The sequence below is a fragment of the Typopeltis vanoorti genome, chromosome 5, assembly GCF_054136105.1.
Source record: "Typopeltis vanoorti isolate ZY-2024b chromosome 5, IOZ_Tvanoo_1.0, whole genome shotgun sequence".
In the NCBI taxonomy this organism is placed as follows: domain Eukaryota; kingdom Metazoa; phylum Arthropoda; class Arachnida; order Uropygi; family Thelyphonidae; genus Typopeltis; species Typopeltis vanoorti.
In genome coordinates, this window is record NC_143553.1 from 83,391,732 (window position 1) to 83,415,274 (window position 23,543).

Here is a 23,543-nt window from a genome sequence, read left to right on the forward strand (position 1 = left end):
ATATTTATTCCTTAAACCTTATGAGTTCAAACCAGCATGTATGTCTAAATAGTCAATCATTTGAATAGCATCTTATATACTGCTAATTTACTGTTTTAGTTATTTCTTTTATCCAATATAAATTGTGCTGAATCCTCATAAAAAAGCTTTACTAATTCTATTGTCCATTCCATATTTAATTTAGCATTTGTAATGCCTAAGTAGCTGAAGTACAGGTACCCCTTGGTTAATGCAGCGAAATAAATTGTGACAATCCCTTTATATACACAGCAAGAGTTTTAATTATTTTAATTAATAATTAAAATAATTATTAATTATTTTAATCTTAATGGGAGGAATGATGATGTCATTCCTCCCATTAAGCATTAAGAGTGGGTATATTACAAGCTCCAATTGTTTTGCTGTACTTACAAATTATGTTCTTCGTAAATTTTACAGCCCATTAATCATGTCGAAGAATAAGAGCAATCCCACAAGCGGGTCATTAAGTGAAAAAAAAGAGAAGGAAAGTAATTACCTTAGATACAAAACTTATACCATTAAAAGATTTAAATGTGGTGAAAGTAAAAGTAAGATTGCAAGTGAATTTGGTTTTAAAAGGTCTACAATACGGACTATTTTATCCAAAGCTGATGAGTATTGCAAGCAAGATAAAGTTGCATCTACATCTGCAAGAATGCAATGCACACATAACTGAAGTGCTATAATGGTTGAAATGGAAGATCTGTTGATTATTTGGCCTAGAAGACTATAATCAAAAGAGAATTCCAATTAGTGCCAGCCTTGCTGGCTGAGTGGTTAGCGTATCCGCTCTCTAGCCAAAAGGCTGCAGGTTCAAATTCCACAATGGGCATGGATGTTTGCGATTGTCTGTGAAAATACTAGTGGTGGTGATTGGCGGTAGATGGCGTTGGTGTGGATGATAAAAGTAGTTGCAGTTCGTTGTAGTTGGTGGAGACAGGGAGTTGTGGAGTAAGTGTCCAAAGACCTCAATGAGTCTTTGGACTCCTTGGAGGTATCATATAATAATATCACGGCCAAAGCTTTAAGCCTGTTTTCAAGACTTAAAGAGACTAAATATAAAAAAGACAATTCAAAATTCGCAGTTAGCAAAGGCTGACTTGAAAATTTTAAATCTAGGACTGGACTAAAGAATGTGAAAATAACAGGTGAAGCTTCACGTGCCGATGAAGATGCTACATCTACATTTCCTGCTGAGCTGCAGAAAATTATCGAAGAAAATGATTACAATCACCACCAAATTTTCAATGTAGATGAAACTGACCTCTATTGGAAAAAAAATTTGATGCATGAGACTGCCCCAAATTTGGGAAACATTTATCAGAAGCACTTCAGCCCAAAGGCCAAGAACTACCAATATAGCCCGCCAGGGGGGGACCATCAGGACTTTAGGAAAATGTTAGCTTCCTAGCTTCGGTTCTCATTTGCTGTTATTATGTAGTACTTGTGTGCATGTGTCTTTGTATTACGTTCCCAAGAAGATGGCAACGTGACGTTTGCCGAAATATCGGAAAGTATATATTAAAGTTTATTTAATTTATATTTCTAGTGTACGCTGTCAATTCCTTAATTATTAGTTATCATGTTTAACCAGCGTATAAGCCTCTCTACTATTCTTCCTTCACTTATAAAAGTATATTATTTTTCAATTATTACCTCTAATTCAGATAATGTTCCAACTGAAGTAAATGGATCTCTTCCAACCCTCGTAGCCTGCAATATACGCCAGATATGTTGAGTTTCATCCAAAGACACTTCCAACAAGTCTCCTTCCATCATCAGTTCTTCAAGCTGAGCCTTAGATACATCTGTTAGGTGAAGAACAGGAGTTTCTAATTGACGAGGAATCAAAGGAGACTTACGTGTGTGCTTTCTTGGAGTAGTGCCTATTGGAATAAGCAAAATTTTTTATTGGGGTTAATTCTGGTTATTTATTTAAACCATTTTTTAAAAAAATATTAGTATAATTTAAATATCTTAATAATACAATTATAGTAAATTTCTTTTAGAACAGCGTCAATACAATGAGTCTCTGGCCAGGACTTCAGTCCTGGCCAGAGACTCATTGTATTGACAATGAGTCTCTGGTACTCCTTGTATTGAAAATGCAAGGATAATCTTGAATGCAAGCAATATCATGAACAAACATTAGAATTGAACAATGAAACTTATTTATGCCTATGATCCCAAAGAAGGAAGAATTTTTTAGAGAAGTTGGCTAACACATAGAAAAAGCTGGTCTTGTCAAAGATCCAAACAGCAAAGAAGGAAATGATTATTAGATAGAGATATTTTTTGGGAAAATTTGGAAAAAAGAGCGAAGCTAATAATAATGTTACCATTATTATTAGCTCTCTTTTTTTGTGGATTTCTTTTTGGTTACAACAAAGATGGGACAAATTCACATGATGAGACACAATAAGAAAGTTTCATTAGTAATTTCAATAATAATAATGTCTCCAATGCTTGCTGAGGTACTAGTATAGCATCTAGAGTAGCTCTGGCATTCCACTCCCAAGCATAGTCATTGTTTTCTAAGAGTGGACATCCATGTGTGGCTCTGTGGTAGGTGCAGAGCTCTAGTACTGAATCCACCTCCCTTCTAATGCAAATAACTTTTCACTCTCTTGTATCAGGGAACCTTAACAAGCCAAAATCAGGTTCAGAAACCATTACAACATTAACAGAAAACATCAGACATAGTAACAATGTTCCGAAGATTACATCGACTGGCAAGCATGCAATTAGGAAAATATCCCCCAAGGATCTGGAAGGATTGGCAGATACCCCCCCCCCCCCCAAAAAAAAACAGTGAAGAAATTGTGTTAATGAGATATTCTGGTAGAAACAACAATATGTACTTGACCTCAGTTACACCCCCCCCCCCCCAGATCCCTCAACTAAACTTTGAATTATTCTCAGAGGGTAATTTCAGAGTGGGACCTCCTCAATGTCCCAGATGAAGAGATCTACTCTGAAATGAAAAATTAAGAAGTGACAGCCATGAAGCTGTCACTTCTTAGTTTTTATCTTTCTAATTTTTACTATCATTTTCTTGCTGCAGATTTCTCAAGATGACCTTGATGGCATCATATTGCAGTTAGTATCCCTTTTGCTTTTAATGGAGGATTTAAATATACAAACACTCTGTCGCTTAGTGCCCAAACAAACAGCAGAGGAAGGGTTGTTGTTCATATACTCAACGAAAATAATCTGCATCTACCATCATCTTGTTTGCTCACCTTTCCTCTTCCCACTGTTCAAGTGGGAAATGAAGACGGCTAATTTGAGAGTGATAATTTCTCTGTGATAAGAAGGTGGGATTGACATAGGTGTCAAAGTCCCTATTGAAACTTTCTTTACAGCTGTCTTCTTCTCAGCAGAAGAAGGTTTAACACTAGGCATTGCTATATTTGTAAAATATTGCTTACTCGCCTTCTTGGATATGATGTGCTGCTCGGTTTTAGCTTCGACCACCTTTGGCATGGCTGTCACTTACTCCCAGGCATACCAAAGGTGATGTTTGCATGGCACTCAGGATTCCACCATGGTTTTAAATAGAGTGGAAGTCGAGACATTTTGGAGCTACAGTTTTTGCTGCCTGGACTATACTATCTGCTATATGCATTACACCTCCGAATCAAAGAAAATGTGTTGAATGATTTGCAATTCTAATTTATTACACTGAAAATAATTATTCCCAAACATGAATTAGCATAATTTAAATCTATGTACTTTGTGGATTATATAACCATGTAAACACATAAAAATGTAATATAAATTATAAGAAAACTGTTATTTGAAAACATTTACAAAATCAGAATAATTTTCAACGTGGTTCACAATATTAGAATAATGTGAAAATAAATGCACAAAAATTATAGTCAAAGGGAAACATGATAATCAGCACTTTGTCCCCCTTAGCTTTTATGACCATTTGTAAATAGTCTTCATCATCATCAAATTCCTGGCATGCCCTCAAGGGGTGTACAGGATATGATAGTACTACATGAAAAAATTACATCATTACTAACTTCCTATCTACAATTTTCCTCCAAATAAATCTGTTACTCGTCAAGACTCCAACATTATCAGATCTTATATTTCTATCGTCTAAGGCACTTTGTACCGTATCAATTCACCTATATCTTGGTCTTCCTCTGGGTCGTTTTCCTGCCAACCTGACAGAGAACACTTGCTTTGCTAATTTTTTCTCTCCCATTCTATTTAAGTGACCATACCACCTGAGATTAGCTCTGCTAATGCATTCCTGGATGCTGACAATGTTAAGTTCTTTCCTAATATCCTCATTTTTAATATGATATTGCCATTGATGCCATCTGTTCATGCCTCTAATCTTTCTCAGGACTCTCATATCTGCGGACTCTAGTCTTTGGTCATGTGTTTTACTTCTGACCCAGCTCTCAGATCCATAAGTTAAAACTGGTTTGAACACTGTCTTGTATACAGCTAATTTAGTGTTTCGACTAATTTCTCTCTTATTCCATATGAATTTATTCAATTGACTTCCCACCATACCAGCTCTGCTGATTCTGTTGTCTATTTCTATATTTAATTTACCATCTTCAGTAAAAATTGTGCCTAAGTAGCTGAAATGCTTTACTTGTTCCACAGGTTCTCCATTCACAACACAGTTGACATTTTCAATGATTCTGCCTATTTTCATTGTCTTTGTCTTTTTATTGCTAACCTTCATACCATATCTATTACAACAGCTATTCAATTTAGTCAGAATCTTGCAGACCTGTAGCGAATTTATTTAGAAGTATAACATCATCCGCATAAAGAAAAGAGCTGACATTAACATCTCCAATTTTGATATTGTGTTTAATACCACTTTCCTTCATAATGTGATCCATATAGATAATGAATAACAGAGGGGATAATGTACATCCTTGTCTCACACCAGATTTAACATTAAACCATCTTCCTGTACTTCCTTCAATTCTAACTGCTAACTTACAAGTCAAATAAAGACTAAGTACTGCTTGATATAATGCCCCATTGACACCATATAACTGTAGCGTATTGAATAGTTTCTCTCTTGGCACCTTGTCATATGCCTTTTCCAAACCTAAAATAGGTTCCCGAACATATTTTCCAAACAAAAAAATGCACCAGTTTCCGAACAGGCAAACTGGCAACTACATGCTCCGCAGGTAGAGATTATGATGGAAGAGTGCCAGTTCTGCAGTAGCCTTTGCTGGAATTTCTGGAGAATTAATTAATTTAAGACACCTATTGTATATTATTATTATAAGATGCCTCCATGGAGTCAAAAGACTCATCGCAGGAGACCCAACATTGCATACTAACCATTATTTACACAATAATGTCATACTTCCCCTTAAACTCACTCACATTCTTGAATCTGCAGTGTCTTTTCTTGATTTTCTTTCTTTTTTTTTTTTTAAATAAATTATTATTAAATAAGCCACTGTGGGGCCAAAGAAGGATAGTGATAGCAGCAAAGTGAAAAGAAAAATTGTTAGAACCACATTCGAGGTGAAAAAAAGAAATCACATCCAAACATGAAAACGGCATTCGTGTCTTAGATCGCGGTACCGAACTTGCTTTGCAGTTCGGTATGGCGAAATCAACGATCTGTACAATACTCAAAAATAGAGAGGTGATCAATTTTCATCTATATTTTATCTATTTATTGTGTTTATTCTTTTTGTGTAAGATTCTATGCATTTTCATATATTTTTGTATACGATTTTATGCATGAAGTAGTGTTATAAAGGTTTAAATAAGCAATCACCTGGGGTTTGGGAAAGGATTAATATATTTTACATTAATTCTTATGGGAAAATGGTTTCAGTTTTCAAACAAATTGGAACAGCTTTTAGGAACGAATTATGTTCGACAACCGAGGTTCCACTGTAAAATGCTTTAACATTTATTATAAAATATAAGTATATACATATACATAGCATTTTAAACAATCATATTATTACTTAAAAAAATTTAATTTTGATACTTTTCATAAGAATGAACTTTTTTTAATAAATCAGGTTTGCGTTTTAAAAATTCATAAAATTATATACAATCCATGTCAAAATTGCATTTGGTATAAATGCATGCTTCCAATGTTTCAATTTTTAATTGTTTCTTTTTTTCACTGGTCCACATATTGTTCACTAATGAAAATACTCTGTCATTGGGAGGCATTAGATGAAGGGAGACAAACAAAATAGCCATAAGCCAAAGTACACAGTGACAATGCAATGGCGCAACTTCAAGAAGTCAACTCACTCCTACCACACCTACTACACTACACACACTCAGTCAAGTACAATATGTACACATGCACATCAATGACACAGCCAGCGAGTGGCGGTGAAATGACAGTTTCATGTTTCTATGGAGTGTGTGCTGAGTGCCAATATTCAGTTTACTACTTCAATTCACAAAATAAAGAACAAAATAGCAATTTTAGAAAAAAATAAATCTAAAGGACAGTGCAGTGAAATAAAGGACTGTCCTCTTAACCTCCCAACCGGCTGGTGTGGATGATATAGTCAGTTCTCCCTAGCTTTTTTCATGGATCAAAACTTCGTCAGCATTCTACCTTTTATCATGCCATTACCTTCCTCCGCCGTTAATCTCGTTACGGCTATTCTATAGCTATTAGTGGATTAACTGTTGCTGAGTGACCTTTGTGTCCCCCTGTCTTTACGTCTATTGTGTTGCTTAGAATTTCATTTAATGTCCTAAGTTATTTGACCTTTCTTGCCTCTAAAATGATTTATTGTCTCTTCCCAACAATTGAAACGAATTTCACATATGCGAAAAAAATCTATCCTGAAATGACCACTGATCATCTTTTGCAATGAATCTATTTAGTGATAGTCAATTTGGTGTATTTTATTCTACAAATCAGTGCACCGGAAGAGTTGCACTGATTGTTCTTTCACTTTACGTATAATAATTGAATAATTTTTTTTCGAATTTCAGAATTTTCAAATGTTTGCTTTGAAAATATTATGTCAAATATTTATATTTTTAAATAATATTTATTGAAATAAATATGTCCTTTTGCTTTCATTTCTAGCCAAATAGCATTATACGGATCATCACATTTCAGTTTTAGAAACGATTTTTTGTTATTCATAAAGAAAAAATAAAATAAAAAAATGTTAAAATGCTAAATTGCATTACTCGGTTTCCGATTGTGTCTTTTTGGTATCAAAAATTTATATTCAATGATATTTTAGCAGTGATTCTTCGCCTTCGTCTTTTATTTATTTATTTGTATTATGCATATTACGATAATATCTAATGCATATCCTCGTAGATATGCTGAAAATATGTGAAAAATATCATATACGGAATGATTCAAAATTTTTGCTCATTTTGAAGATTTTCTAATGCTTCCCCCCCCCCCTCCACCTTATCCTCTCCTGGAACTGAATTGCATAACTACTCTAAATTTCTATACAGGTTTGAAAGCTTTTCTAGACATCATTCAAAATCAATTACTTCATTTCACCATTTTGACAAAAGATATACGGCAATCAGATTGTACCGTGAAGCTTCTAATTCTGTTCTATTTATTTGCAATCTAAAACCAGCTGTTCTACTGTCCGCTGAAATTATGTGAAATTTTAGAAATAATATGCTATATTTTCACCATGCAAAATTGTTTATATGCATACCACACAAAAGAAAGTTCAGTAGTATTATTTTTGTTTGTTTTTCTTTAAAAAAATCTAAATATTACTTCTGCTGCTGGAAGCTATTTCTGAAATAATCTACGTCTTATAAATACTTGGTAATATCCACTTAGCTGGAGGAAAAGTTGAAGGCTTATTACTCTCAGTGCTATTGAGAAGAAAGGGGAGAACACTAAAGTTGCACTAAAGTGCCTCAGGCTGTAGTGCAGAATATGTCAAGAATGTCGTTTCCTTTTCGATTATTGATTACCTATATCCTAACAGAAATACTGACATTTTGTTTACATGCTTATACATTATTTATGCCAAAATAATTGCTTAATTTATAATGATCAGTTTCACTTTTATTATCAAAAATTAGAAATTAAATCATACGATTATCTTGAAAAAGAGGATTTGAATTATTTTCAAAGGAAAGGTGCATATGCATTTCATAATTTTTTTTTTTTTTTTTTTTTTTTTGGGGGGGGGGGGGTATAGACCTAATCAATCTGCGGATATTTCAGATAATTTATTTCATAAATCGTTCGCAAGACAGCTGTTACAAACTTAAATCACTTGGGGAACATACCCATTCCTTTTAGTGTAAAATAGTAGCAAAGGTTCAGTTACTTTAGATATGTAATCTAGAAGAAAATGTTATGTCTGCTGAGATTAGAATCTTAAGTGAATAATTTTTCTGACATAATTTCTCTATTTGTTATAATGTAACCAATTTCCAGATTTTTTCCCTCATGCAGACTCCATGTTATATGCAGTGATTTCTTCTTTGTACTACAAGAAAAAAAAATCAGATAACAGAAGAAAAATATGTATTTTCTTTTCCACTGGCTGAATTTACCATGTTTTCTTTGTGTTTTGAAGAGAAAGCGCAAATAACCTTTTTCTTACTATTTTTGCCATTATAACATCTCATATAATATAAGAGTGACATTTTACCGCTTTTCTCCCGCATGAGAAACAGAAATAAGGTAGTAATAATATTGTTGATTATGTCAAACTTCATTGTAGCAGAAATTTTTATTACAAAACTTTGTAATATAATATATATCTCCGAAACAAGAAATTTGGAACCCATATCACATTAATGTTGAGTGTTGGCAAGGTGAAAATGTTCCCGTTATTATTTATATATTTCATTTATTAACTTGGGGGGAGGGCTATGCCCAACCCCCATGTTCCAGTCTGGTAGGCCAGTTCTCCTTCAATTGTGATAACTCGAAAGGGATTTCGCCCCTGAATTCTGATGACTCAAATTTTGAAGACTTGACTTTCAAAACATTTCGAAAAACATGACATAAAAGCTTATCATTTTATATATATATAGGGTAGATTTTATTTCATTATTTTTTATTGTTTTGGTGAAATACTTTACCTGGAATACTCTTTCCAGTTCCTCTTATATTTTATTCCTTCAAAAATGTCATTCTGTGTCATAAAAAGAACTTAAAAATTCGCCTTCAAGATGAAAAGGAAACAGTTCATTCAGGTATCCCTCTATCAATATTTGTAGTCCTGAAAAGGACTGTTTTGATGGCCTTGAAAACAAACATTTTTTATTTCATACTGTTCAGAATTTAAAATTCTTGAACAGTGTGGAACACCCTAAAGCAAGGGTAAACACACAAAGCAGTATTACACTCAGGGCACCAGATTTTTGTTTCCTTTCTGATATTTTTTTTTATTACACACATAACATTTGTGTGCCGGTTTTTTTTTTATTAGCCATTGGTAGATTTTTGGGATAATGGTTGGATTTAGCAGCATTCAACCTCAGATGTCTGGCAGGATTTCCTGTTTTTCTGCTTGCTGAAGAAGGCGCATGTGCATGCAGCAATGCTTTCGCAATTTCTATTCTGTATTCTAGATATGTTATGGTAGACAAACATTTTTTCTTGTGCAGGAGGAAACTGTTCCAAATAACAAAATCTAATACATGTCTAAACACTTTTTTGTAATATTTTTTATGCTGTTTCCTCATTACAGAGTAGAATGATAGCTGCTGATCGCACCTGTCGACTCCACCCATAGTGTCGTTGTATGCACACACTGCAATGGGTTTTTCTTTCTTCAAACCATGCTTCTCCACGGATTCCGTTGATGGATTGTGCAGGGAAAACAGCAGAAAAACATCTTTTTTGTCTTTCCAATGTAGTGCAAAGACTTTCCCTCGCTGATAAGCTCAGATTTCCCCCTTCAATAGCTTTCCTGAAGCCAGATCTGGAGGAATATCTCGCCTTTTTGCATTTACAGTACCATAACTATCTGTACGATGCTGTAAAAGCAAATCAGCGAGTTCAGGACACATAGTAATTATCCATTGTAATGCAGTAACCTTTCCCCAGTAAAGGGTCTCTCAATATCAGACAATATACATAAATAATATGTATATTGTCTGATTTATAATTTGCTAATTTATAATAATCACCACATAGTTTCAGTATCGAAAAATTACAGTTATGTGGAACAATTACTAGAGAAAAATAACGAATTAAATAAAAACTGTACCTATGTTTCATAACAGTTTTCGGGTGTGTGATAGTAATGCCACGGGGGGGGGGGGGTTAAACTATCAGAGGCGAAATAAAGTTCAATTCTATTGTGAAAGGAAATGAAATTTTGATATACATATTTTGAATGATAAAAATAAGCAAATGTATCGCTTACTTTAAAAATTGGAGAATAAAATATCTGAATTATGCAGAAAACAAGGAAACCAAGAAAGTGAAAGTACAAAGAATAGTAGATTACTATACAACATGAAGAAAAAAATTTAATAATATGATTAAAGAATTTCATGTTATTCTCTATAAAGCAAAGTTGCTGAAGCGTGTCCTAAAGGAAATCTGTGAAGTATTATTCGATTTCGAAGGTTTTGTACAAAAATAAAAATAATATAAACTGGAACGCCGGCAGCCGGGTTTCTTTTCTTTTTTTAAAAGAATATTTCAAATAATTATTGTGAATTAATTTCTTCGAGAACAAAGAAAAATCTTTTGTCTAGTAAGTGATTAGAAAAAAATTAGTGCAAAAAAATAAAAAATTAAATTGGTTCTCCAAGGTAAGGCTTTGTTCACTTAAAAATATTTAAGTGAACAAATTATACAAGATCTTTATTTTGTCCAGACATTAAAATTCTATTGTACAATAAAAAGAGAAAACAAAAATATAAATAATTTCTCTATTTTTAGTCTATTCTATATAACTAAAATCCAGTTGACCAGCATGGAACAAGGAAGTGCGTTTCTTGTTATAGGCAACTGAGAGGCAGCTAAGAACGCGAGATAATCCGATTAACTGTTTTCTTCAGCGTGAGGGTTTATCACACTTTCTAATGGACATGACAGTCAAATTGCACTTCTTATCCAGGTTCTTTAAACAGGTGGGCTGAAACATATCCAGATTTAGTTGGACGTCTATAGACGTCCTAGCCGTTTGGAAGGTTAAATAAAGGATGCATGGTCACTCTAGACATATGGGGAAAAATACTCCAAGCAAGCAAGTTTTGTTCTGTACTTTCTTTGCTTCTGCACATTCAGCATTCCACCATCCAGAGTTTAGAAAATGGTGAAAGACCAGATACTTTTGGCACCACAGTTATGGCAGTTCCTATTATACTTTGCAATAAAATTCACCACCTCAATGATATTATGCTGTCCAAATATCAAATTCTGAAAAGAAGGAAATCATGAACAAGAACTGCTAAACTTTCCATTGCGATATGAAATGGATTGCATAGTAAGCCATCTATGCAATCCAATTGCATAGATGGCTTATTGAAGAGGGAATGCTTGCCCACAAGAATAGCAACACTCTGTGGTCAAGTCCACTCTTTACCCTGTCTTTAAAAATGATGGTAATATTCTGTAATGTAGGATTTTTACCAAGCTTTAAGCATGTTTCCTACAGGCAATACAAATTGGCTTATACTCCAGAAGAGTCTAAATGTCATTCATATTCTGACAGAATCCACTAAGTATTGAAATTATTCCATGGCAGGGATAATTTTAATACTTAGTTTTGGTGGATCTATCTCCAGCTTCTGGCATCGAGAGGTCTTGTTTTTATCAGATGCCAATTGGCATCTTTGCTTTTCAACTGGAAAGAATAAAAATTGGCAAAGATGCCAATTTTTATTCTTTCCAGGACACGGGTAATTTAATGGTTTTATTTTCCTCTGGAGGAGAGGTGGCAGACAAATCGATCCTATCTATTAATGGATCTGGATGCATATCTTATTCTTCAACACACGTAATCCATTTGGTGGGATTTGATATAGTAGGATGATTTCTGGTGTGTTTTTGAAAGTGAGACCATATTCATTTTTTTTTTTTTCTCTGTATAAGTGTAAGTATATCACATAATTCAGAAATAATGTAGTGGTGAGAAGGTGGAATAATCATGTATGGTAAAGTCTCTGCCAACCCACAGATACATATTTTACTGTTATCTTTTTGGGTATAGGATTTGTCACAAGATGTTGTGGTATACCTCCTCTTGAAATGGCTTGTTTTGATCTCCTGAATTGCCTTTTCACCCATCCACCTTCAGTTTTCTTCAGAGTAGTAGCGATGTTATTTACACAATTAGGACATTTGGGTGTTTTTGCTTTGCCTTTATTCTCATGTTCTCAGGCAGCAATGGTAGAACCATGATTGGTAACTGAAAATGACCATATCTTTGGTATTTGAAACTGAGCAAAAGGTTTGGTATATAAAACCTAATATCCCAAGTTTTTAATTGCTGTAACTGCTTGATCTCTTAATATGATGCAAGTCCTTTCAGAAGGAACACAGAGAAGATCCAGGTTGAAAATTACTCCTCAAGAAAAGTTCAGAGTTTTGTATGGGGGCTACATGAGTCTTATCCTCTAAGATGCCAATTAATCCAACTGGTTGCTTCAGTTCTAACTTCATTGTTGGGTAAGTATAGCCACACTAACTCACTGAACAATTTTAATTATGTAAACACATATGACAATACACACTCAGCTATGCTTGCATTTAATCCCAATTTTAATTAACTAAATTAAGCTGTATCTATAAACTTTAATATCCATTTAAACACATCTCTATGGCAGTATCAAATACACATCACTAAGCACTCTCAAACCATAACCCATTAGAATCTCTTCGGAATACATTGCTTTATACAAAGCACATACACCTTTCATTATTTCATAAAATACTATTTTGTTATTCTTCTTATTTGTGCTTATGGTCCCACAGAAGATTCTACTAAGGTAGAATTGGAGGAATTTTTTGAAGCTTTAGAGAAAGCAACTGACACAATGAAAAAGGAAAAGTTGGTCCTTGTTGGGGATCTAAATGGCAGAGTAGGAAATGATTGTCAGACATACAAAAATATTTTGGGAACATTTAGAAAAAAGAGCAAAGCTAATAATAATGGCAAATACCTGTTGGATTTCTGCTCAGGACATTCACTGGTTATTACTAACACCATGTTCCAACATAAAAATATGCACAAATTCACATGGAGAGAAGAGGCAAGGAATAAGAAAAGTCTCATTGACTATATTATTGTTGATAGTGATGTTTTCTCTCTGGTGCAGGACACCAGAGTGTACAGAGGATTTGAAATTGAAAGTAATCACTATTTAGTTTTAAGCAGAATAAATCATATTGAAATATTTCATATTTCAATATGAAATATAAATTTCATATTGAAAAGAAGAACATATAAGAAAGTTTTAAAGCAAATAAAAGTTGAGCAGCTCTCAGATGTGAATTGCAGAATAAAATACAAAATCATTATTGAAGAAAAAATTAAAGAGTTTGAGAACAGAAACTAAACCTTGGAGATTCAGCTAGAGAGGAATGTGGTGAGGTTGTCTGCAAGAATAGAAAAATCAGAACTCCATGATGGACACAGGAAGTTAAAGAGGCAGTGGAGGAAAAGAAGAAAGCATATCAAAAGTTCCTGCAAAATAAGTCAGCTTGTGCTCTTAGAAAATAGAGACAAAAGTAAGAAAGCTAAACACTGTGTAAAACTAGCTAAACAATCATGGGAAGACTTTGGTAAGAAAATAAATATCAAGAATGTGCAAGATATTCTGGAGGTTTTCGAAGAAGCTCAGAAATGGAAGAAAGGCTACTGTAAAAGGAATTAGAGATGATAAAGGTGACATGAAAACTGGAGAAAAAGATATCCTTGAACAATGGAGTAATTATGTCAAAAAATTTCTAAATGAAACAATCAGGAATACATATCCATATTTGAAGTAGAAAAAGCCACCAGAGGCCTGAAATGTGGAAAGGCACCAGGAGAAGATGATATTTGACCAGAAATGCTCAAGAGTATGGAGGTATAAAAGTCTTAGAGTGGCATTGCACTGTATAGTTCAGAAGGCCTGGAGAGGGATGAATTCCAGATGACTGGAGTAGCACTCCCATTTTACCCATATATAAAAAGTGAAATAAAACGGAACGTGATAATTACAGAGGTATTTCTCTACTGAGTGTCTGGTAAGATTTACAGGAGTATACTTGAGAAACGATCGAGAAGGATTGTGGAAGAAAAGCTTGGTGAAGAACAAGCTGGATTCTTTCAGATGGAGGATGTCAGGATCAGATTTTCACTTTACAACAAATAGTTGAGAAGTCATGGAAATATAATAAAGATCTGTATTTAAGTTTTGTAGATCTGGAAAAAGCACATGACAAGGTGTCAAGAGAGATGCTATTCAAAACACTGCAGTCGTATGGTGTCTGTGGGGCATTATATCAAGCAATACTTAGTCTTTATTTGAGTTGTAAGTCAGCAGTTAGAATTGAAGGAAGTACAGGAAGATGGTTTAATGTTAAATATGGTGTCAGACAAGGATGAACATTTTTCCCTCTGTTATTATCTTTATGGGTTGCATTATGAAGGAAAGTGGTATTAAACCTGATATCAAAATTGGAGATGTTAATCTCAGCTCTTTGCCTAAATTGAATAACTGTTGTAATAGATATGGTATGAAAGTCAGCAATAACAAGACAAATACAATGAAAATAGGGAGAAGCATTGAAAATGTCAACTGCATTGTAAATGGAGAACCTATAGAACAAGTTAAACATTTCAGCTACTTAGACAGGATTTTTAGTGAAGATGGTAAATTAAATATGGAAATAGACAACAGAATCACTGAATAAATTTATATGGATTAAGAGAGAAATTAGTCAAAACACCAAATTAGTTATATACAAGACAGTGTTCAAACCAATTTTAACTTCAAGATCTGAAAGCTGCGTCAGAAGTAAAATACTTGACCAAAGACTGCAGATATGAGAGTCCTGAGAAAGATTAGGAGAATGAACAGATAGCATCAATTGCATTATCATGTTAAAAACAAGGATATTAGGAAGGAACTTGACATTGTTAACATCCAGGAATGTGTTAGCAGAGGTAATCTCCAGTGGCATGGTCACTTAAAAAGAATGGGAGAGGAAAGATTAGCAAAACCAGTATTCTTTGCCAAGTTTTCGGGAAAAAGACTCAGAGGAAGACAAAGTTATAGCTGGATTGATATGGTAAAAAGTGCCTCAGAAGATAGAAATATAAGATCTGATAATGTTGGAGTTTTGACAGGTAATAGATTGGTTTGGAGGAAAATTGTAGATAGGAAGTTAGTAATGAAGTAAATTTTTCATATAGTACTATTATATCCTGTACACCTCTTGAGGGTACATGGCAGGAATTTGATGACGATGATATTCTTCAGAGTTTATCTCATCATTATCTCTTCAAGTTAGATTTGTTAATTTTTCAGTTCACATTTGCTAACACATCTTTTAAATATGACTAAATGGAATTGGAATAAAATGTAAATTTCAAGCATTATTTACCTGATGTAGATTTTGAAGCTGAAGAATAAGCATGTTCCAAATTATAGTTAACAGGAATTTCTTGGCTGTCATTTTGTTTTTCATCTTGACTAGTGGGAATACCAGTTTCACCATCAATATCAACTGTAGTTTCTATATCCATTACTACTGTAGTTTCACTCTGAAAATAAATTCCTTTTAGCAATATATCCAAAAGTTTATAATGCACAGGGAAAACAAAATCATTACATATAATACTAAAATTTACAGTAAGAGATATTTTGCAATACCAGTTCATACTTTAAGCATTTTATCTGGCAAACTTGGCATATTTTGAAATGTATATTTTAATTATTCAAACACCACAAAGAGTGCCTTGATACAGATTCATTCAAAGTAATTTCAATTCAAAGATATCTTGTGGTGTGGCTATATAAATTGCTACAGTCAATACTGATTTTTCTGGAATAAATAAATAAATACTCAGATGGTGAGATTATGTAATTTAATAATTATATTTTATGCAAGTCCAGCAAATTATTTTGCATTATTATCAATGAGATATTTAAATTAAATAGCAGAACACACCTGAATCTGAATCAAGCAAAAAAGAAAGGCACTTGTCATTGTAAGTGTGGCCTCATGCATATTCCATCTATAATGCCATCATCTTGTGGATTCAAAAATGATTTCAAAGCCATCTATCCAGATGCAGTTGGAGAGTACCTGGAGGATCTTAACCAATCCTAAGTAATTTAGATCATGGAAATGACTTCTATTGGGATTTATTGATCAAGTTTTTTTTAGAACAACTATGTTATCCCAACTAGTTTCACCAACTGAGGTTATTGGCATCTTCAGGGTACATAACTGATATAAGGCACTTAAAGCTAAAAACTGTTACAGACTGTAAATCAACCGATTCCAATTATATTTGACAAAACAGAATGCGTACAATACATGCATAGCGTGTGTATGATTTCACTTGTTATTTAGGAATGTTCTATAATTGGCACTATAATTCAGTTCTTGTATGTTTAGATATCTAATGAGGGTCTTCCAGATCTCAGGCAAGATTAACCCTTGGTTCCTGTTAAGGTTTTGTACTAAATGGGCAACTGTTGTGGCTTCTTTAATAACTAGGGAGCAGAAATTCTCCTCTACGGAATGGTGCTTTTATCCCACTCTATGATATCATAGAATATGAGAGGAGGGGACATGCTGCTAATGATATCTGATGACATGAATCCAGTTAGAGTTGAGACCTATGATTGTAGTACTACCACTACTAACTATTTCATGTGGCAGTGAGTTTGAAGTCATCCGGTGTGAGGTGGAATCTAACAAGATCAATTACATAGTGGGGAGTTGTTACAGACCTGGTGGATCAGTTGCTAGTGACAAAGAAATGCATCACCAAATAGAAAAGATGGGTGTGAAAAGAGTAATCATAATGGGAGACTTTAATTATACAAATATTGATTGGATAGCAGTAGAATCTCATGAGAAGAATGAAAATGCATTTATTGAACTGTTGCGGGGCACCTTCCTCAAGCAGCATGTGACAGAAGGAACTCGAGGTCAAAGGGTGTTAGATTTGATTATAGTGTCAGAGGGTGTTTCAGTTAAAGACATAACTATTCTGCCTCAGGTTGGTGATAGTGATCATGCAGTACTCACTCGGGAAGTGACTAAGTTCATGAATGTTCCATTCAGAAAGAGTTACATGCTGAACTACAAAGCAGGAAATTATGACTAATTGAGGAGTAATAATATACTAAGTTCAGTGGAATGGAATCAGTTGCTGGATGGGAAGAATATCAACAGTGCATGGAAAGCATTTGAACAATACTTAAATGATGCAATATCAGAGCATGTGTGTCCCCCAAGAGTTAAGCATAAATAGGGCAGGAGTCAAATGGATGTGTAATCTTTTAAGCAAGAGATTTATAAGAAAAGGATGATGTGGAAGGAATACCATGTGCATTATGAAAATTATAAGCAGCAGGCTAGAATAGTCACAACTGTTATATGGAAAGCAAAGTCTGAGTATGAAAAGAAACTGGCTCTACAAGCTAAAGATAACCCCAAAGAATTCTATTGATATGCTGCAAGTAAAAGAAAGAACAAATATCTAAGGGTAACTCTTCTAAATCCAGATGGCGTGAGGGTTACAGATGCAGAAGAGGTTGTTTAGCTAATGAGTGCCCATTTTGTTAAAAGCTATCAATCTGGTGTATGTAACATTGAGCTCACTGCTACCTCTTCACTGGATGAAGAAACTCAGATGTATAAGGTATTAGAGCTGTTGCACAAACTGAATAAGAATTTAGCAATAGCGACTGATGGAATATTAGCACATGTGCTAAAAGAGAGTTCAGCTGAACTGGCTATTCCTTTAACCAGGCTGTTTAATATGAGTCTCAGAAGAGGGAATATTCCACAGGAATGTATGGTAATTCCATTGCACAAGGGGTGCAAAGATCAATATATCCAACTATTGACCAATTAGTATCTCAGGAGTGGTGGTAAAGATTTTGGAAAAATTGGTTAGGGCTCGCATTCAGAAATGGGTTGACAGTGAATCTACTTTGCAATGAACAACATGGGTTTACTAAGGGAAGGTCATGTTTTAGCAACTTGCTCATATTCTATAACAATGTTACCATTGAACTAGACAAGGGGAATGGATACACAATGATACTTTTGGATTTTGCTAAGGCTTTGACAGAATACAGCATAATAGACTCTTGCATAAAATGGAGAAAATGGGTTTGTGTTATAGAATATTAGCATGGATAAGAGGATGGCTGACTGACAGATATCAAAAAGTGGTATACGGGGGGATATGAGTCTGCAAGATTTAAGGTAACCAGTGGTGTACCACAAGGATCAGTGCTTGGTCCACTGTTATTCAATCTGTACATTAACGATATTGGGATTTGACAAGCGACACACAGCTATTTGTTGATGACGGAAAGATAGGTAGGGTAATCAGGAATGTACTGCTGATATGCAGTACTTGCAAAATGGATGTCAGTAAATGTAAACTCATTCACTTCGGCATGATTAGATACAATGTCATATTATATTGGTGGGATTATGTTTGAAGAAACTGATGAGGCTAAGGATCTTGGAGTGTTAGTAGATAGGAAGTTGAAGTTTGGGGACATGTAACAAAGATTGCAAACACAACTCAAAAGATAATTGCAATGCTGAAACAAATGTTCACATGTAAAGATAAGGATGTCATTTTGCCTCTTTACAAGGTCTTGATAAGACCTCACTTGGACTATTGTGCACGGATCTAGTCTCCTGGTTTCCATTGTGATTCTGATATATATTGGAGAGAGTACACAGGAGAGTGTTAAAAATGATACCAGGATTGTGAAATACTGATTATGAAGTATTTCACAATCCTGAATGTGAAATTATGAATAATGAATGCCTACTCAAAAAATCTGGAAATAAAGACCACCGTTACTTATTATCTCTACTATAAGTAGAGATAATAAGTAACAGTGGTCTTTATTTTTTTTTTGAGTAGACTGCAGACACTAGCAAACAGGAGAAAGAGGGGGTGATATGATTGAGACTTACAAACTTCTGAAAAGGTCATACAGGATTTCAAAAGATTTAATTTTTCAATTTATGGAGAATGGAGAAAGGACAAGAGGGCATCCTTTGAAAACCAAAGAGAGCAAACAAACTTCAGAATGCGATTATTATTATTATTACATGAGACCTCCAAGTAGTGCTTGGACTCATCATAGGAGAACATACTCTACTACACAACTCACTTCCTATAAACCTCCAACCTTCTATTAATCCTTGACTACATACTACAAAACTACTACTACTATCAACACACAACACTGTCTACTGCCACTACCAATAGTATTTTTTTTTATCTGTAAATTGTGTGTCATGTGATGCCCAAAATATTGCACATACTAAATTATGCAAGAGTAGACAAGACTGAAGAACCTACTGCCATTTCATTCTGGCTATATACATGTGAAATATCCTGCATTGATTGTAAAGCTAAATAGTTTTATAACATCTGGAGTGAAATTTTTCCTTAATAATTCTAAAGTATCAGACACTTGAATGCTTGTAAAAAAAAAGGACTATCTAGGCTAATTAAAGTGCCAGATAGCGATAAAAGTTAATACCCCATTTTTAAAATCTTCAATTTTTGATGTGGAAAAGAACATTATATAAAACTGAACTATTTATTGTTAAGGGATATTATTTTTATATGTAAACTGCAAGCTCAGATTAATAAACTATATTAACTTCGCAAAGAGTGCATGGATATTTCACATGCCAGAAAGAAAAAAAAAAATTTGACAAGCAGATCAAATGACAATGACCAATTTCACCTATTTTTACACTTTCAATATAGTAAATACAGTGATAATGAAATAATGCACTACGATAAATTACAAAACAGGCAATTCTCAAATCTGAATGAAAATTCATTCGATAGTACTGACTAGATATCTGGAATCCAGCAGACCAAACAGTATGGTGCTTTAAGTTCAATTATAGACACTTTAATCATTTCAGGTACAATTGTGATAAATTATCATACCAGCTGGGATGCACACTTAATTAAACACCACTGTTGTGGATAAATAGTAAAAAGCCAAACTTAATTTTCACAGAATGGAAGGGACATCTGTGTAAGACAAAGCAACACACAAGAAATGGAACTAGCAGACTAGAATAAAATAGTTAACATAATATATGATGTTTTATTCAAGTAATAGTGATCAGGCTGTTATCTGGAATTACAGGCAGATAAACCTAGGCTCTGTGGCCAGTGTATTAAATCTGTTAATACACTGGCCAGTCAGCCTGTTTTATAGGATGAAAAATGTTCTAAGAGGGAAAACTGTCATCTCCACTGTCAATAAGACCAGCTAACTGAACTTTCATTTCAAAATGTCCTTATAAAAATTCTGTATGTCCTGGATGGATTTAGAACCCAGGTTTTTTTTTTCACCCAAAGAAAAATTCCAATATCAATGGAGATATTGATCAGGAAAAGGAAAAAAGATAACTATAGCATTCACCACAAAACAAAAATGGAGTGAAATGGTATATTTCAAAATAAGAAATTTGAACAATGAGGTACATAGGGGATTTGAAATAGGAAGTGACATGACACCCGTGTTTATTGAGCTGACAATTAACTGGTTATCACATTGAAACTAAAGTTTTAAAAAGAATCACAGTCAAACAGCTTTCACAGTGAACTGCAGATTTAAATATACAAATATTATTCAAGAAAAGAGTTCGCAAACAAGAACAAAACCTTAAATTAAATGGCAAAATGTGAGGCATATGACAAAGTTAGCTGAAAGGATAGAAAAATTCCAACTAATAGTGGACTCTGTCAAGAAGTCAAGTCAAGAAGCATCCTGAAAATGCACAAATCATATGGAAAGTTCCTGTAAAGTAAGTCATCAGGTGCTGTAAAAGAATACAGAGAAAAATTAAAGTAAGCTATTCATAAAAGTAAAATAAAAGTCCTGGGAATGCTTGGGCACAAATACAGAAGATAACTATCATGGCAACAAAAAGGTTCTGGAGCTATCAAAAAAAGATTACTAGAAAAAAAATTGTAAATGATAAAGGTGACATAAAAACTGAAGGCATTCTGGATGTCTGGAGAAATTACAATGAAAATCTCAATGAAATAAGCAGTGATAGAACAGTGAGTGAAATCTTCAAGAGGAATACATATCAGTATTCAAGATAGAGAAGTCACCAGAAACAAACCAAAAAGTGCCACTCGAGTAGATGATATTTAACAAGAAATATAGAAGTTTCACAGTAGCTACACTACATAATTCAGAAGGACTGGCTAGAAGATCATAGTCTAGATGATTATAACACAGATTTCATAGCACCCATCTATAAAACAGGAATAAGAACCAAAAATTACAGAGAAATATATCCCGAGTGTTCCAGATAAGATTTATACAAGCATACTTCAGTATAGACTAAGAATAATTTGTAAAAGAAAACATGAGGAAGAAGCCTGGGCTCATTCATTCACACAAGAGGTCAGGATCAAGAATTATAGGAATATAACCAGAATCAGTATGTTTTTATAGATCTGGAAAAGAGGTATATTAAGTTGACAGAAAAAAAGCTGGTCAAAATGAGTATAGTGAACTCTTGCTATATGCAAACACCACTACAAACTGCTGAAAAGGTCCCAACCACAGTCCCATTATAATGATATGCTAAAAGAAATTCTCTATAGCAAGCTATCCACTAGAACAATCTAGTGGATAGCTTGCTATAGAGATATATCCCTAGTCCCTATATTGCTATATCCCTGGTCCCTGTGAGTTTGAATCAACTATGTGTGGCATAATGGGATTTTATATAGAGCAATAGTCTATATTTAAGTTGTAGATCAACAATTAGGAATGAAGAAGATGGTTTGGTGTGAAAGACAGTGATGTGAAATAAGTAACCTTAGACAAAGGTAAAAAAATATTCCTATTCATTATTTATATGAATCACATTTATACAGGAAATTTATACAGGAAAATGGAATTAAACTTGGTATCAAAACTGAAGATTGAAAACCTGAAGACTCAGCTGTTTTTCTCCATTACAAATCTTTATAATTATTTTGTGAAACTGAAAAACTGCTATGGACGTATGGAACACAGACTTGGCCTTCTGATTGGCAGACTTCTGTCCTTGTACCTATTCCTAAAAAGGGAAACAGCAATAAATGTAGCAACTACAGAACAATAAGCCTTATTAGTCATCCAAGCAAAATCCTGTTACAAATACTATTGTCAAGAATTGAAAAGAAAATAGAAAGCTATCAGATGAACAAGCGGGTTTCCGGAAGTACAATCGACCATATTTTTACAATATACATACTAGGCGAAATATATATAGAACATAACAAAATAATCTGTCAACTTTTTAGATCTTCAAAAAGCGTTTGACTTAATATGGCATGAGGCATTATGGAAAATTTTAGAACATTATGGTATTGACAACAAAATCATTAGGATTATTAAATCTCTTTATTCCTCATCTGATATGAGAATTGAAATTAAGAATTACAGCAGTCAACTGTTCCGGGCAGAACTGGGGGGGGGGAGACAGGGATGCATCTTGTCCCCTCTTCTTTTTAATTGTTTTCTGGAATATGTCATAGATGAAGCTCTTCATGAATATGACACTGGAATAGTAGTTGGTGGACTAAGAATAAATAACTTACGTTTTGCAGACGATATTGATCTTCTGGCAGAAAGTGAAGAAGAATTACAAGAGATAACCAGCTGAGTTTTCAGAATATTAAAAAAACATGGATTATACATAAACCTACAAAAAACAAAAACAACGATAACTCAAAATCAGACATTGAATTCTTAATGATACAAATTGGCAACAAACAAATTGAGAATGTAAACAAGTTCACTTATCTTCACGTTGAGTCAAGATGGTCGTTGAAAAACCGACATTCCATACCGAATTGCTAAGGCAACTGTGGCCTTAGAGAAGTTAAAACCATTGTGGGGAGATAACAGAATAGCAATCACAACCACACTAAGACTAATTGACACCTTGGTGAATTCTATCCTCTTGTGTGGTTGTGAGGACTGGACTTTATTGAGGGAAGATGAGAGGAGACTCCTGTCTTTTGAAATGAAAACTTACAGAAGACTTTTGAGAATTCCCTATACGGCTCACAAAACCAATGAAAATGTCTGAAAACTGATTGATTCACTAGACGGGAGGAGAAGGGAAAATATTCTGACAGTCATCAGAAGAAGACAGATGAAATGGTTCGGACATTTGGAGAGGGCTAATGGCATTCTAAAGCAAACACTAGAAGGAACCATTCTAGGACCAAGGGTTAGGGGCCGACCTCAATTAAAATGGACTGATAACATCAAAAAATGGACAAATTCCTCCCTTTCTCAACTGACATCAAGAACAAGAGACCAAG

General features: G+C 34.1%; 1 protein-coding gene across 2 annotated transcripts in view; it reads right to left on the reverse strand.

Annotated features, from left to right (window-relative positions):
* The window catches only part of Kdm5 (Lysine demethylase 5), a 561,081-nt gene that overhangs the window by 54,420 nt on the left and 483,118 nt on the right, over window positions 1-23,543 (reverse strand). For both annotated transcript variants that reach the window (XM_090393222.1, XM_090393221.1), the window contains 2 exons: window positions 15,569-15,728; window positions 1,678-1,907 (listed from right to left, as the gene is read on the reverse strand). In XM_090393222.1, the coding sequence (XP_090249348.1) occupies window positions 1,678-1,907; window positions 15,569-15,728 (390 nt within the window). The remainder of the gene's footprint in view (window positions 1-1,677; window positions 1,908-15,568; window positions 15,729-23,543) is intronic.